Source organism: Sapajus apella, unplaced genomic scaffold (genome assembly GCF_009761245.1).
Source record: "Sapajus apella isolate SASKATOON/1434 unplaced genomic scaffold, GSC_monkey_1.0 scaffold10, whole genome shotgun sequence".
NCBI classification, from domain to species: domain Eukaryota; kingdom Metazoa; phylum Chordata; class Mammalia; order Primates; family Cebidae; genus Sapajus; species Sapajus apella.
In genome coordinates this window covers 15,638,145-15,655,701 of record NW_022436950.1, presented here as the reverse complement: position 1 = coordinate 15,655,701, position 17,557 = coordinate 15,638,145, and the positions used below count along the sequence as shown (strand labels likewise).

General features: G+C 45.1%; 1 protein-coding gene across 3 annotated transcripts in view; it reads right to left on the bottom strand.

The window, feature by feature from the left end:
- The window catches only part of SERPINE2 (serpin family E member 2), a 66,513-nt gene that overhangs the window by 18,210 nt on the left and 30,746 nt on the right, over positions 1-17,557 (bottom strand). For all 3 annotated transcript variants that reach the window (XM_032277656.1, XM_032277655.1, XM_032277657.1), the window contains exons 2-3: positions 9,624-9,904; positions 6,165-6,392 (exon numbers count right to left, since the gene is read on the bottom strand). In XM_032277656.1, coding sequence (XP_032133547.1) covers positions 6,165-6,392; positions 9,624-9,882 — 487 coding nt within the window. In that variant the 5' untranslated portion in view covers positions 9,883-9,904. The remainder of the gene's footprint in view (positions 1-6,164; positions 6,393-9,623; positions 9,905-17,557) is intronic.

The following is a 17,557-nucleotide window of genomic DNA, read 5'->3' as shown; positions in this document are numbered from 1 at the left end:
GAAACTCCGTCTCCTGGGTTCAGGCAATTCTCCTGCCTCAGCCTCCTGAGTCGCTGGGATTACAGGCACACGCCACCATGCCCAGCTGAATTTTTTGTATTTTTAGTAGAGACGGGGTTTCACCATGTTGACCAGGATGGTCTCGATCTCTTAACCTCGTGATCCACCCGCCTTGGCCTCCCAAAGTGCTGGGATTACAGGCTTGAGCCACCGCGCCCGGCCCAGAAGAGAAGATTTTGAATGTTCTCACCACAAAGAAATGAGAAACGTTTGAGGTTACTGAAACCTCAAACACTGCACATTGTACACGTATCAAAGCTTTATCACTGTAGCCCACATATGTACAATTATTATGGGCCAATAAAAAGTAAAATAAAGCCCAGGCATGGTGGCTTATGTTTGCAATCCCAGCACTTTGGGAGGCTGAGGAGGGAGGATCACTTGAGGTTAGGAGTTTGAGACCAGCCTGGGAAACACAGCCAGACCCCATCTCTACAAAAAATAAAAATTAAAAACATATTAGCCAGCTGGGTATGTGGTATACACATGTAATTCCAGCTACTTGGGAGGCTGAGGTGGGAGGGTCACTTAAGCCCAGGAGTTCGAGGTTGTGTTGAGCTATGATTGTACCACTGCACTCCAGCCTGGGTGACAGAAAGAGATCCTGTCTCTAAAAAAACACAAAATAAAATAAATCTTTAAAAAGAAAAAAAAAAGGCCGGGCACGGTGGCTCACGCCTGTAATCCCAGCACTTTGGGAGGCCGAGGCAGGTGGATCACGAGGTCAAGAGATCGAGACCATCCTGGTCAACATGGTGAAACCCCGTCTCTACTAAAAATACAAAAATTCAGCTGGGCATGGTGGCGTGTGCCTGTAATCCCAGCTACTCAGGAGGCTGAGGCAGGAGAATTGCCTGAACCCAGGAGGCGGAGGTTGCGGTGAGCCGAGATCGTGCCATTGCACTCCAGCCTGGGTAACAAGAGTGAAACTCCGCCTCAAAAAAAAAAAAAAAAAAAAAGAAAGAAAAAGAAAAAAAAAAAAGGTCTGTCCTAGAACTCCTAATTTTGAAGGAAAATGCTCTTCACAAGATGTTGGGAATGGTCCATCTTACTTGCATCAGGAGCGAAGGAGTGAACGCAACTCTTCTCACTTAGGATGCTTCCAAAATGCTACCCGTGGCTGAAGCTTTGGTCTTCTAGTTAGCTTCCTTTTATTTGGTCTTTGAAGATTCAGCTGTGTAAGTGTGTGTCTGTATGTGTATGTGTTTGTAAATAGGGATCACTAATGCCCAAAGCTATTAAAACTTAATTCACTGCATTATTAACTCAAATATGTGTGTGTGTATAAATGCATAATATAAATGCAAGTTATACTACTTTAAATGGCCAGAGTAAAACCAACAGCTTTGAAAGAACGAGAATATCTAATTCAGGAATGAGAGTCTTAAGTCCTTTTAAATGAAACTCAAGAGGATTCTGGTGTACAATAAACAAGTGTTTACATAAGTTATGGTACATAAACCCTGAAGTTTCCCACAGTGTGCTAAGGCAGTTCCATCACTACTCACTACTTCCACAAGGGGGCACCAACGCCACCTTAAGTCAAGTCAAGGAAGGAAAATACCTAAACCATAAACAGCCATCATTCAACCCAGCACAAGGCTGGCTGCAAACCGGATCTGTCCTGTGGGAGAGAAGTTAGAACGTTATGCCACCCCACTAGCAAGCTCACAACTGGCTTCCTAATAGTGAATGTTGTTTCTTGCCTGTGCTGGGAACATTACCCAGTTCAATTCCTGCTTGCCTTGAAGACGTAGCTCAATGATCCCCTGGACTTCTAAATCTTCTCTGATCATCCTCGCCACCTTCTAAGAGATGTCTCTGCTCTCAATTTCTGTCAAGACCAATGCCTGGCACCACCATGACACCTGCAGTATTTTATTCTAGCCAATTTTAATGTGTCTGTCTTCCCTAACTACACTGAGACCTGCATGAGACTCTGCCGCTGAATTTTTGCTTACTCCTAGCACTACATTGAGCATACAGGCAGTGCTCAATAAGTGTCTGAAGAAATCTCCTTAGCCCCTTTTTACAGAGACAAATAATGCCTGCAGTTGTCACTGGGAGGACTAAGGTATAATAAGGGGACATGAAGAAATAAAAAGAAAATGCATAGTTTAGAGGCAAAGAGGTACATGGAAGCCTGCCATTTGTAACTGACACAGATATGCATCTATTATCCATCCATCCATCCATCCACCCACCCACCCATCCATCCACCCACCCATCCATCTACCCACCCATCCATCCATCCACCCACCCATCCATCTACCCACCCATCCACCCATCCATCTACCCATCCATCTACCCACCCATCCATCCATCTACCCACCCATCCATCCATCTACCCACCCACCCATCCATCCATCCATCCATCCACCCACCCATCCATCCAACCACCCACCCATCCACCCACCCATCCACCCATCCATCCACCCATCCATCTATTCATCCACCCATCCATCTACCCATCCACCCATCCATCTACCTACCCATCTATCCACCCATCCATCCATCCACCCATCCATCCATCCATCCACCCATCCATCTACCCATCCACCCATCCATCTATCTACCCATCCATCCACCCATCCATCCATCCATCCACCCATCCATCCATCTACCCACCCATCCATCCATCCATCCATCCATCCATCCATCCATCCATCCATCCTTGGATACCTACCTACCTACCTACCACGTGCCTGGTACTCTCTTAAATGAGAAACCAAGAAGAAAATCTGCCCTCAAAAAGCTATGAATTAGAGAGAGAGGGGTGTAGGCTGACACAAAATAACTTGGAAAAGTATACAGCTACAATTTTAGTAAATACCTGGAAGTGGAATTACTCAAGGCTATAGGGCTAAGAAGAGGGTGACCTGACCTAGTCAGTGAGGTCTGAGATGGATGGGACCTCAGATAATGGCTATGAAAATAGCTCACACGGGTTGAACATTTACTAAGTGCAGGGCCCTTTGCTAAATGCTTTATATGTATTATTTACATCCTCATACCAGCCTAATACGCATCCCTATTACATCTTTCCATTTTACAAATGAGAATGCTGATGCACTGGAAGGTTAAATAACTTGCCCAAGGTTATACAGGTTGTACGTGGCAGAACTGAGATTTAAACTCACAATGTGTGCTTTTAACATTCATGCCTGCCACTCATGGATGGTACAGAAACAAGTCGGCCTTAACCAGGGAAGAGGGAGAGAAAGCATTGCAGGCAGCAGGAGTGTATGTGTAGGGTTCTCTGACAGGAGACAGGATGGTAAGGGGACTGGGAAGAGGCTGGAACACAGAATACAAGGCCGAGAAGCTGAGGCTGCAGCGGCCAACAGGCTAGACCCATCTCTGATGCCCTGCAAAGGGTCTGCATGTTGGGCTCTCCCACTCTCTGTATGGAAGGAACTATCATTCCTGTGAGACGGACCCAGCAATCCTACAGACACAGACGGTTGAGCTCCAAGTGACTTCTGCGCTCTACCACGTGGTCATGTACCTTTCAGTGGGGGCAGTTCACACCCAGGTAAGGCAGTTTGGAAATCGGCAGGGATGTTTTTGATTGAGTGGGCAGTGGCCAGAAAGCCTATCTGTCCTGCAACGTTTAAAACAGTTCTACCCAATGAAGACCTGGGCCGCTTCTCCCATGGCTTTTAAATACCCCACTGGAACTCTGCATTGGTAGGACACCTACTTGTAATTATCTGAGCCCAGAACTTCGTTCTTTATTGTGTGTAAACACAGAGTAATTTTTCTTTTTTTGCATTCGTTTCATGTATGCTGAATTTGCCAGGAATGTGACTACCAGGACAATCGAGCAGAGCCTGTGCTTTGTTTTGTTCAGAAATTTGTCAAGAGTCTTGCCCCATTTCAGAAAAGAAAGTTGCATCAGCAATAGTAACACAGCTCGTGTTTTGGAGTTGCTAGTACAACATGCCTTTTGTAGCTGTCAATTCACAATTATTCTGAGGATCTGACTACCTTATTACGTATTTGAGTTTAGCTGTACCCAAGGCTTTACCTGTCGAACTACATGCATAAATTTCTTTTGTTTTCCTTTGTGTTACAGTTTGGTACTGTTTCAAGTTTTTAAAAATGTGTGTGTGTGCATAGGGTAATATGATGTATGAATTTCATTTCAGAATAGTGAAAAGAGTATTAAAAATATTTGTTACAAACAGAGGAGTTGGGTCTGACAGGGTCGAAAAGCGCTGCAGGCGTCTCCATGCTCTCTTCCCACACACGTGGAGGTTTTCTCCAGGTACTTTGAAGACTGTCCCATGGTATAACTAATGTGGTTTAATATTACCAATCTACAGATCAAGGCAGCGGCTAAGAGGACAAAATGACATGTCACAGTCACACACCCTCTAGCCACAGAGCCGGGACCAAGAACCAGTCCTGAGGGCGTCTGCTTCCAAACACTCTTCACAGACTTACAGATGCCGGACACCTGGAAATGCCACTGAACACCCTCCTGCGTGCCGTCCTCCTCATGGTTTATAGTTTTAGGAAGGGCGCCCAGACTGCATGCTCCAGGCCCCACTGAGAAGGGATGCCACGAATTTACCCAAGTCACCTGGGATCCCCTCCACCCTCCCTGAGCCTTCTTTGTCCCCTTCTTCACTAGTTCTGCTAGTGGGTCTCCAAACATTTGGGCAAGAACGGTGACGGGAGGCAGAGGCAGACGGAGTTGCCACCCACTCCCTGGGAGATTCCAATGCAGTGGGCTGGGCTCCAGGGATCTGCCCTCTCAAGGCACAGCCCAGGCAATTCTAATGCAGGGACTCCAGGAACCACACTTTAAGAAACACACCCTGAAAGGTCACAGTGTCCCTAGGTTTTGTCTTTAGGTGTCTTCTCCCTACTGACTCTCTCCCTCTTCTATGAAAAAAGACTCCATGGCCAGGTGCAGGGGCTCATGCCTGTAATCCCAGCACTCTGGGAGGCCAAGGACGGAAGACTGCTTGAACCCAAGAGTTGGAGAACAGCATGGGCAACACACTAAGACCCCATCTCTTCAAAAAATAAAAAAAAAATTAGCCAAGTGTGGTGGTGCATGCCTATATAGTTCCAGCTACTGGAAAGACTGAGGTGGGAGGATTACTTGAGCCCAGGAGGCCGAGGCTGCAGTGAGCCATGACTGCACCATTGTGCTGTAGCCTAAGAGGCAGAGCGAGATCCTGTCTCAAAAAAAAAAAAAAAAAAAAAAGAAAAAGAAAAAAGGGTCCCAAATCTGTACTCCCAGCTTTCACATTCTCCTGTGAACTTCCAGACCTACAGTTCCTCCTGTGAGCTTCCACCTGGGCCTCCAGGTTATAAATACGTTTGTTGTTTTTTTGTTTTGTTTTGTTTTTTGAGACAGAGTCTCATTCTGTCACCCAGGCTGGAGTGCAGTGGTGCAATCTCAGCTCATTGCAATCTCCACCTCCTGGGTTCAAGCAATTCTCCTGCCTCAGCCTCCCAAGTATCTGGGATTACAGGTGTGTGCCACCACGTCTGGCCTACAAATTAAGTTTTAAAACAGCAACGTTAGACTCTCCTTTATTTAATGGGAGAAGAGACACATACAAATGAGTAATATTTTGAGATGCAGAATGTGCTATAATGGAAGGGTTTCTGAAAGTTGTAATTGCATGCCAATCATAATGGACAACCAGGTACCTATATCTCTCGGCAGAAGCAGAGGCCTGGAAGGCAAAGACATCAATCAGTCTGGAAGGATGAGGAGGAAATTCCAGGTAAAGGGAGCGGCAGATGCAAAAGCAGGAAGGAATGAGCAAGAAAAACTTCAAAATCGACAAGTACCTATGGGCAAGGACACTGGAGACCAGACATGGCAGGGAAGAGACAGTGGAGGGGCTGGATGCCGCTCTGTTGCCCAAACTACAGGAGAAAAACCTCCCAGGGGCACAGTGAGCGACGGCAGCATGAAGGGGAAGGAAGAGAGACCGACCAGAACTTCCCTGGGTCCAGGAGTTTTTCAGTGGACAGGCCATTGGATTGGACTTGCAGACATGACTTTGAGTCCTGGGGGCCAGCTAATGCTTTCATTCACAAACTATGCAATCATATGACATACTGTGGCCACTCACCCCTGGTTTCATTTTTAACCCAGGTATTGATGGAATCACAGGCAGAGACTGGATCCTGAAAGTTCACATTCCGGACTTCACACTGGAACACATCTTTGTTCCTTGCAACAAAAGGCACTTCGATTTCGGAGGCATTCTTAACAAACACGGCGTTAGCCACTGTCACGATATCTTTATTCTTCTTGGAGACAATGGCCTTGTTGATCTTCTTTAATATTTTACCAACTCCTAAAAGAGAAATCAGAAAATACAGCAATATTTCTGTAAGAATCTAGAAAACTTTAAAAAATCTTTTATATTGCAGCAAGTGAGAACAACATAGGTCAGGTGCAGTGGCTCACACCTGTAATCCCAGCATTTTGAGAGGCTGAGGTAGGTGGATTGTTTGAGCTCAGGAGTTTGAGACCAACCTGGGCAACATGACAAAACCCCATCTCTACCAAAAATACAAAATTAACTGGGCATGGTGGCACGCCTGTGATCCCAGCTACTTGGGGAGGCTGAGGTGGGAGGATTGCTGGAGCCCAGGAAGTTGAGGCTGCAGTGAGCCATGATGGCACCCCTGCATCCAGCCTGGGTGACTGAGCAAGACCCTGTCTCAAAAATTAAAAAAAAAAAGAACAATATAAACAAGATAGCTATGAGGAGCAAGAAACCAAGTCTTCTGTTTTCTCAGGGGCCTATTTCTTAAGAAAAAGAGGGAGTAGGGTCAAAGCATAACTACTGAAGCTCTCGAAAATCAATTGTGCTTCTGCATCAAAACAGGCATATTCAAGGTGTTCTCGCCACGTTCCCAGTGCAGACCTCATTCACATGGTAGCCTTTCTGGGTACCGGGTCAATATGAATGCTGACACAGTCCTCACTTCTGTAGTCAAGGGGGAATAAATCAAAGGGAACTTCCTAATTCTGTATTTCTTGTCTAACATTATTAAGTGCTGCTTCCTTTCTTGCCAAAGATTTAACAATGTAATTTCTTTTTGTTTTTTTCTATTTTGGAAAAAAAGATGAATAAAATAAGCATTAGAAAGACTATAAAAAAATTACCATGCGCCGCCATCCACAGCAATGTGGTTTTTACTTGGTATCAAGCTCAAAGAGTAAGGAGATTAATTTTATGGCAATGTAAGCTTTATTTTACATGAGCCATTCATACATGCTCCATTTAGTTTGAGAGGGTGAAAAAGAGGCAAGTAAGTTATAAGGATGAAATGTGTTTCTATAGAGAGCTCAAATTACAGATCCTTCTTCACTGCTTGGGGTCTCTTCAAAATGACACTGTCCTAAAACATCCTGCCAGAGTCACCTTGATGGTCCCCTAGAGAGCCAATTTGCCACCCTGCATGTGTGACCTCTTCAGACCCTTTACACAGGGCAGGGCAACGTCATCTCAGGGTCCACAAAGGCGGCATGTGTAGGGCTTTACCATGGGGATGGCCCTTTCTTAGATGCTCATGACCACATGTTACAACTGTTCTATGGTGCAGGCCCATTTTACAAGGAAGAAAACGGCAGGCTTTGGAGGCTGAAAGATATTTCCAGGGCCAATTGCCAGCTCCTGGCTCTTTTGGGGTAGGGGTGAGGCAGTGGTGGATGGCCAACAGGCCAATATTGTCAGAACTTCAGAAATAATGACTTAACATCAGTGTGGCTCAACATTAAAACAAACAACGAAGTCCAGTTGCTTTTTGGAATTGTCTCGGCCGACACAGCCTGGATCACGCTAGGAAAGGCCATAAATTTTAGCAGTGATTCACCAGGAAGTCTTAAATCACCAAGAGTTTTCTGAACTTCCACGCAAGGGGCAGAACTGCATGTTCCAAATCTTTAGTCCTTCCATGCTTCCAACAGGTGAACAAACTGCAAACTCATACAGAAGTGTAATGCTGCGTCAACAGTGCAGTGAGATCAGGCATTTGGTGCTGGCAGCCCTGGAGGCCAGGCTGAGCAGAGTCGGAGGCAGGCGCAGAGGGGCACTGAATGACACCAATCGCCACCTCCCTCAACTCACTCTCCAGCTGACCATGCCAGTGTAGTCAAGATTCTCAGAACTTTCGGGCCAGCCTAGGTGGAAGAACACGGGCAGGAAGACTCCCTTGTTTCCAATGAAGTGAGCAGACCTAGATGTGAATGTGACTTGTGGAAGGTCGCAGAAGATGTTGGTGGCCAGGAAGGGCTGGGGAGCCAGTCGTGCTTCCTTGAGCGCTGCACTTACGGGGACAACAGGTGGGACACGGCTCTGGGCAAGACCCCTCAGCTGAAGCAAAACAGTGTCAGGAGATGAAGCTCGTTCAGTTAAATAGGTCATTTGTAAAAGGGTTTTCTTTAACTCAAACTAAACCTTTTTCATTGAGCCTCACGTGGCCCTGGGATACGTGTGCAGAACGTGCAGGTTTGTTACATAGGTACACATGTGCCATGGTGGTTTGCTGCACCTATCAACCCATCATCTAGGTTTTAACCCTGCATGCGCTAGGTATTTGTCCTAATGCTTTCCCTCCCCCTTGCCCCCATACCCTTGACAGGCCCCAGTGTGTGATGTTCCCCTCCCTGTGTCCATGTGTTCTCATTGTTGAACTCCCACTTATGAGTGAGAACATGCAGTGTTTGGTTTTCTGTTCCTATGTTAGTTTGCTGAGAACGATGATATCCAACTTCATCCATGCCCCTGCAAAGAACATGAACTCATTCTTTTTTATGGCTGCATAGTATTCCATGGTGTATATGTGCTACATTTTCTTTATCCAATTGATCACTGATGGGCATCTGGATTGGTTCCAAGTCTTTGTTTAGCTTTATATTTTGAAATAATTATAAATTTACAGGAAGTAGCAAAACAATATGCAGGGAGGTCCCACGTGCCTTTCACCCAGTCTTCCCAGCAGTACTGTTGTCACATCAGGAAATTTCCATCAGGTCAGTCCACAGGGTGCATTAGGATTTCACTCATTTTTCATAGACTCCTGTTATGGGGTGGGTGGGGAGGTCTGTGCAACTTTATCCTTGGTGCAGATTTGCGTGACCAACACCACAATCAAGACCCAGCACGGCTCCATCATCACAAGGCCCTGTGCGCCCCACAGCCACCCCTTCCCAGCTCCTCCTACGTGGTTTACAAGCACATCTACAACCACCGTACAACTCAGCCCTGGGCACCATGGAGGTGGTAAGCCAGGAAGTGTCCCCCTGCAGGGATGAGGGCTGGAGCCCTGGGAAAGGAGACCTAGTGGCAGACCCCAAGCTTAAGTCACAGAAAAGGGACCAGAGTCTAGCTCTTCTAACTGCCAGCACCACAGTGTCTGTTCTCTAGAAGAGACTAAACCTAAGCCCCTAGTGGCACCAGCAAAACCCCTCTGGCTGCTCTGCTTCTTGGGGTTGTCAACGAAAATCAAGCCATAAACCCTCTTGTCCCAAGACTCTCAGGCAAGGGCCCCGCCAGTGAGCAACTGTGCACACGCACCATTCACGCCGTATCTCATCACCATGGCAAGCTGCTTCTTGGTCCTGCCGTCTGCCCCCAGCTGAAGCATCCCCAGGACCGATGAAATCCCGTGTGGGGAGACCACGATGTTGTCATGAGGCCTCGACTTGACAATCTGATTGAAAACCTGAATCCCTGTGTTGGAGCCTAGTTCCTCGAGAGACAGAGGATTGAAATGGGAGCAGATGGAGGGCAGCGTCACAGAGGCCAAGAGGAAGAGGGAGAGGTGCCAGCTCATGGTTCCTTCCACCAAGGACGACCTGAAAAAGTAAGTTAAAGAATATTTAAATTATACTTAAATGGGCACTTTACTATTTGCGTGTGTGTGTGTGTGTGTGTGTGTGTGTCTGGTTTTTTCTCCAGATGGAGTCTTGTTCTGTCACCCACGTTGGAGTGCAGTGGTGTGATCTCGACTCACTACAACCTCTGCCTCCTGGGTTCAAGCAATTCTCCTGCCTCAGCCCCTCAAGGAGCTGGAATTACAGGCATGTGTCACCATGTTGGCCAGGCTGGTCTCAAACTCCTGACCTCAAGTGATCCGCCTGCCTCAGCCTCCCAACGTGCTTGGATTAGAGGTGAGCCACTGTACCCAGCCTAGGAAACCATTTTGTACTCACCTATGTATGCTTGACTGTACTCAGCATAACTGAATGCCATGTGAATACATTTAAGACAGAAAAGTGTAATTAAATCTGTTTTTAAAACACACTCTGGGGAGGTGGGGAGAGAGGAAGCAAAATTCCATCTCTTGGGTCCTTACAATGTGCCAGGTCTTATACTAATCATTATTTAATTCTTGTGTGTTTTCTTTTTTTGCTTTGTTTTGTTTTGTTTTTAAGACGGTCTCACTCTGTTGCCCAGGCTGGAGTGCAGTGGCACAATCTTGGCTCACTTAAACCTCCATCTCCCGGGTTCTCATGTCTCAGCTTCCTCAGTGTCTAGGATTAGAAGTGTGTACCATGTTGCCTGGGAAATTTTTTTTTTTTTTTTTCTGTAGAGACGAGGTTTCACCATGTTTGCCAGGCTGTTCTCGAACATCTGGCCTCAAGTGATCTGCCCGCCTCAGCCTCCCAAGGTGCTGAGATTACAGGCATGAGCCACCATGTCAGGCCTACTCATTATTTAATTCTCAATAGTGCCCTTCATCCAATTAAACCAATATTTACTGAAGGTCCACTGTGTGCCAGGCCGTTTTCTAAGTGCTGGGCATATGATGTAACTAAATGGACAAGATCCCTGCCCTCACTGAGCTTACAATCTAGAAGGGAGACAGAAAATAAACCAGCAAGCAATAAAGCATTTTCAGAAAAGGGTAACGGCCATGATAATAAAATACAGGAATGGGAGCAGATGAAAGGCTGACGGGGGTGGGCATCAGACAGTGTGGTCGGGAAGCCATCTCTGTGGCAGGAACATGGGTGATGAGACCTGAATGGGGGAAGGAGCTACAGGCTGATGGGTAAACAGTGCGCTGGGTAGAGGGAGAGCAGGGCCGAGGCCCTGAAGTGGGAATCAACTTGGTGTATTAGAGGCCAGTGTAGATGTCAATGAAGTTAAGGTCGTGGAGAAGAGAAGGGAGACAGGAAGGTGAAGCTGAAGGAGAGTTCAGATCTAATAACGTCCTGTAAAGCCTGGAAAGGCACTGGGATTTCATCCCAAGGGTCACAAGAAACCCCTGGAGGATTTCAAACAAGGGAATAAATCCCTCGGCTTGCTATGATTATCTTATCACCACTTGTGCTTGATTCTTTTACCATAAGCACACTGCTTTTAAAATGAAAGAATTACTAATTAAAAGACACTTAAGTGACAGCTTTAAAGTTACAACAGGGTAGAACAATAGTAAATTCAGAAATTTTGAGGATGGCGCTGCTTACACGGACACTCTCAACTATAGTGATTTGTTTTAAATAAGCTTCCTTCCTTAATTATCACTCACCGGAGCTCTCTTTGGCTACGAAAAGTAAGAGGTAGGAAATTTACATGTATTTATGGAAAAGCAAATACTTTCCTTAAGTAAGAACTTAACAGTGGCAGCTGGTAAAACAAAAGCAGCATTTGTGATGCGGCTAATTCAGGTCTTCCCCGAGAGGCCCGAGCTCCCGCTAAGCACAAGTCTCCCGTGGAGCCAATGTGTCCCTCTCTCATTACGTGTGGGAGGTTGGGGGTGACTGCAGAGAATAAAACAGAGGGGAGCCTTTGAAGAGACAGGTGATCTGGAGGGAGGGGGAAATCCTGCCTCTGTGTGCTCTGGGGGGAAACACAGGCACAACGACAGGGTTAGGCCAAACTGGCCCTGTATTTGGTGTCTCCTTGCCTTCCTTTCAATGCATTTCCTGCGCTTCCCACCCTAGGGCATAGGAGATGTTCAACAAACACTTGTGAGATTCATCCGATGGGTCATAAATACTTTGTTTTTATTAATTATTTTTCACTGCATCAAAATGGTGTTTATGGACTGTGGCTACGAAAATGCTATGTTTAATCCTGATCCTCAAGGTCAACTCAAGACACTCTCCAAGGGGAGAGCCAGCACTACATCCAGCAAGGACCGTGGGCACACACAGAACTCCCCACCCGGCTCCCCAACACAGATGGCCCCAATGTGAACCACTGAGGCCATCATTGTAGTTGACGTTGCAATTTTCTTATATATTGTGAAACAAGCATTTTTCTAAAGATTTAGAACGTTCTGTGTTTCTCCAGAGCTTCATTGTAAAACGATTGTGTAAACTCAGCCTGTCTAAATTCAAAACATGTAAGTGACCTACATACGCTGCTCCTGCTTGGGCTGACTGGCCAGCGTGGCCTATTTTGACTTTGGCACCTAGGACTGGCTCTAATGCCATGACAATCCACTGAGTTTCCTGGAGCCTACTGGACATTGGAGAGCTTCCAAATCCCGACCATGGAAGCTTTATTCCTTTCATCTAAAAACTAGAAATTTTGTTCTCCTCTCCCTGCCTCCCTCTTGCCTTTTCTTTCTCTTGGGCAGTAAGTTTCCTCTTTAAAATTTAATACAGCACAAAGCCATCGTAAGTATAAAACAATGTGCACAATCTTTGTTAGAAATGTCCAAATCCAGTGGCCAACTTCTTCCATCTCAATTGTGGACTCTTGCATTATAGTCTATTCTGGTATCTATATTCGGCCTGCTGTAATCTGTACTCCTGGAGCCGCCTCAAAGAAACCCTCCTAGATTAGTGAATATTTGAATAAATATTAGAATTTGCATTCATAAGCCACGGTCATTAAACTAGTTTTTCCTCTGGCAGCTTAAAGTTGATAGACTCAAATACTACAAATAGAGAGAGAACATTGTAAAAACAGGGCGAATGGACCAGTGACCATGAGACATCTAACAGCTCCAATGTCTTAAAGTCACAAGGACAGTCTCTCAAATAAAGAGGTATCTTATTTAGCAGAATTTTGCTTGGTTGTACATTTTTGCTCAAAGAATAATTTTACTATGACATGGAAAAAAGCTGCTTTGGGTGTTTTTCTGTGTTTCTTGGACTTGGGAAGTTTTTGAGAGCTGTCTATGCACAATTTCATAAAAGTGCACTGGACAGTGTTAAGCTGTGCAGAACTTGGAATCAGAGCTACTTTTGATTCATGTACTGGGACTTCTCCTCCTTGGCCTTGGTTTCCTAGGCCAAATGCTCACTCGTTTAAATTCACCTGGCTTACATATATCTAAGAATAAGGTTTCACTTTTCTCCAAAGTTCAGTAGCCAGGAGAGTGGATGGTGATCTATACATTCCTTTAGGCTTGCATAATTCCTCACCATGAAACACACTCGTGTCCAAATAGACAATCGTGTACATGAAGTAACCTGGAATTCTCAAGCTTTGCAATGCTTATCCCTCGAATAAGCAGACGCCATAATGGGAAGTACATAGAAACCTCCTGTTCATTTTCCTTTTTAAGAGAAATTACACTTTACACTTTCAAATCAGAGAGAAATCAGAGTGCTGCCCAAATGTACTGCATGGCAATAAGATGGGGGATTATCGTTTTCTTGAATATTGTTTTCACAACAGCAAACAATAAGTCTCTAGGCCATCATTGGAGGGAAGACCATAAGCCCATCAATAAAGGCATCGCCACAGGCATATCCTTCCAAATGCCAGCTATCTCCTTCCCCATGTTCTTCCAGTTTCTCTTACTTCAAACCTTTCTGCTTTTCAGTATGGGGAATGTTTTTGAAATAGTTGGGTACTGCTTTGAGTTTTAGCCATGATTTAATGCAGTAACTAATGGGATGGTAGTTTTACAAATGCCAGACTTAAAATACATCCCCAACATTTATAAATGCACCACTTGCCAATGGCAGACATTAGAGGAACCCACTCTATCTACAGACGCAATGGTGTCAACCGTTTCTTCTACACAGGCGATGCTCAAATATGCAGCTCAAATCCTCAGACTCTCTGCCTTCAGTGCCATACTTTCAACAGTTTGCTGCCTGTTTTCACTTGAGTGTTCCGAAAAATTAACCCCTGGTGGGCTATGCGGCGAGGGGCGCTAGTCTCCAAAAATTTACCAACACTTCTCTTTTTCAAGAGTCATAGTTCCTGCTGATAGAGCTTACCTTCCCAATCCTGAGCGTCTGCACCTCTTCCTTAGCCTCCACCTAGCAATGGCAACACTTCTTCCCAAATCCTTCCACAGTGTGTGTGATGTTTTCCCTGACTGTTACAGATGGGGTTCTTCATTCCCTTCTTTGAATTCCTATCACATTTCCTATTTGCATCTCTCATTTTAGTTGTTTTCCAAGTATGTTTTCTTTCCTCCCAAGTAGACTAGAAGCTCACAGAAAGCAGGGACTTTAGACTCCTGGTGCCCACAGGGTCAGTTTAGGGCCTTACCGTTCATTGATAGACACAAAATCAGAAGTTGATCGGTAGGACTCATCCAGCAAGTGTTTGATGTGAAATAGAGTGTTCTAAAAATATTTTTAGCAACTAAAAGTCAAAAAACATCAGAAGTCTAGATTAGGGTTATTCTCAGGGAAAATGAAAAAGAATGGAAGTTCTGGTATGACTGGGCCCTCACCCCCATGGCAAACGTTCTGCATAGCTGCCACCCCTATGGGCTGGGCACCCGCTTTCCAGTGTGCCCCGCTCCTGCTGCTCCCGGATGCCTCACACCCCGCCATGGCCGCCACTGCCATGACCTCTCGAGGCTGTGTGAGCACCTGTGACCAGACCCTTAGCCTGGAACCGGTGCTGAACAACTGAACAATGGAGTCTAGGATCCCCGGTCACAAACGATGAAGCTCATTTTCTACCTAATAGAGTCTTATAAAATAGTTTACATATAGCACACGAACAAATGATAAATAATTTGACACTAGTCTGCTCTATGTGGCATAATAAGTTGTAGGCAGACAGTTTGGTGGGAAAAACCACGGGAAAGATTCTTCTGTGTCCATTCTTAGCTGGACAGTGCACACCTACTTTGGGAGGACACAGAAGTGTCTAACGGAGAAAAAGTTTTCCATCCCCTCTCATTCTCTAGAAAAGGTTTAAAGTGATCATGTTTTATAAAACATATGTATATTTTTAAAACTATTAGCCCATGGGAGATATCAAATAGATGCAAATATTTAATACTCCCGCCTATACTCAACATCCAGAAAAAACAATTATCAATGCATGGCTTGGTTTATTTCTACTCAAATCAAAGATAATTTTGAAGTTAACTGTAGGCATCATATAACAGCATTCAAAACAATTTCAACATATAGTCTAAACCTAAGGATTTAAAATATATATCCATAACATCACACCGCAGAAGAACTCTCCTTAACATGTTAAATGTCTAGCCCATATTCACATTTATCTACCTGTCTTTTTTATATAGTATATCTGAATTAGGATCTAAGTAAGCTCCGTACATTGCAACTGGTTACGTCTCTTGCCTTTTTAAAATCTTCCTCTAGCTACTTTATTTTTAACTTTTTCCTTGGACTTTTTTCTTGTTGAAGAAGCCAGGTTTTTTGTCCTGTAGAGCTTCCTTAGGCTAGATTTTGCTAACTGTATCAACGTGATGCCACTCAACAAGTTCCTCTGTTTTCTGTTCTTCCTGTAAACTATTAGAGCTAGAGCAGGCATCTGCAAGCTACAGCCTATGAGCCGGATCTGACCATATGTTTTGTTTCGTCTATGGCTGCATTTGTGCTATGACAGGGAGCTGCGCAGAGGTGCCGAGCTGCAACAGAGACAGTATAGCCTGCAAAGCCAAGAAAATTACTATGTGGCCGTCTATGTGAAAAGCCTGTTGACCCTAGCTGTAGGGACTGATCAGACTGAGTCAATTTTCTCTCTCTCTCTCTCTCTTTTTTTTTTGAGATGGAGTCTCCCTCTGTTGCCAGGCTGGAGTGCAATGGCATGATCTCCGCTCACTGCCTCTCGGGTTCAAGCAATTCTCCTGCCTCAGCCTCCCAAGTAGCTGGGACTACAGGAGTGTACCACCACACCCAGCTAATTTTTGTACTTTTAGTAGAGATGGGATTTCACCATGATGGCCAGGATGGTCTCAATCTCTTGACCTCGTGATCCATCCACCTCAGCCTCCCAAAGTGCTGGGATTACAAGCATGAGCCACCTTGCCGAGCCCCAATTTTCTCATTTTGCAAGAATATTTTGTAGAGGTGCTATAGAGCGTGTTGGAATCAGTAGCTGTCTCTTTGAGGTGTTAGCAGCTGCTCATGATGACTGCCTAAGTGCACTGTCTTATTAGGAGCTACCAAATGTGGGTGCTGTTATAATTCTAACTTTCCTTCTTCACTTATTAGAATATTTATCTAAAAAGAAATCTCCCATAATGAACTACTGGGTTACCCTGAGGTTTATTTTGCATTACCAGGGCAGGATAAATTCTAGATTCATCTTCCATATCTAACAGTTTTCAAAATAATTCAAAATAGGTTGATTGACTAGAGGGTTTTGTTTTCTGTATCACTATAAACTCATGTTTTTCAACATACTTTAAGGGTCTTGATCCACTGCAAATATTATTCTTATTGGTGCTCAAAATGAGCCTGTTCACACTGGTTCTTAAACCTTCTGATACGACCCTGAGTCCTGTTAACCTCCTTGCTTTCCGGTCTGACAAGATGTTTAGGCTCATTTTGTACATCTTCCATTCCAGATGGAATCAGCCACTTCTCCAAAGAGCTCTGGTTCCTTTTAGTGAGGAAAAAGTAGCACTGAGCACCCTTATCTAACAAACTCTAAATTAACTGTGGAAGTGCTGGGCAACAGTGATAAGGAAAATCCAAAGTCCACTTACACCCCTCTCTGGACTATATCCAAATTCAAATTAGGAAAACCAGACTGTGACACTGTTTTACACCGATGGCTCACACATCACTGGAAAATCAAATTATGAAAACCTAGCTGCTGACACTGAATCGGTTAGCCTCCCATGGTCATCTAGACTGGATGATGACAAGGTAATGATGCCCGCTGGGCATTAAAAGCTGGGCTGGGAGAATCAAAAGCAGATTGCCCTCATGTGACAGCAGCCAGTCTCCTGAATCAAGCCCATCCTAAAAATGGAATCCTAACAATGCAGATGCCAGCGATGAACAACTGACTCACAGCACGACCAGGGGAGTCCCCGGATTTATCTCAGCCTCTCCCCTGTCCGCCCTTCAGTGAAAGCTGACCTCTCAGGCACTGGGAAAGTCTCGCTATCCTTCTGGTCTGTGAGTTGCTAGGATTCTGGTTCTTGTAATCTAGGGCCCCTTTATAATCTACAGGGGCTACAGCAGTTAGAGAAAAACAGCAGGTAGGTTGTGTCCGAATCATGACATCTCTCAATAGCTTTTCTTGCCAGGGCTTCCCAAAGAAATAAGTGTATAGATCAGGCACAGTGGCTCATGCCTGTAATCCAGCACTTT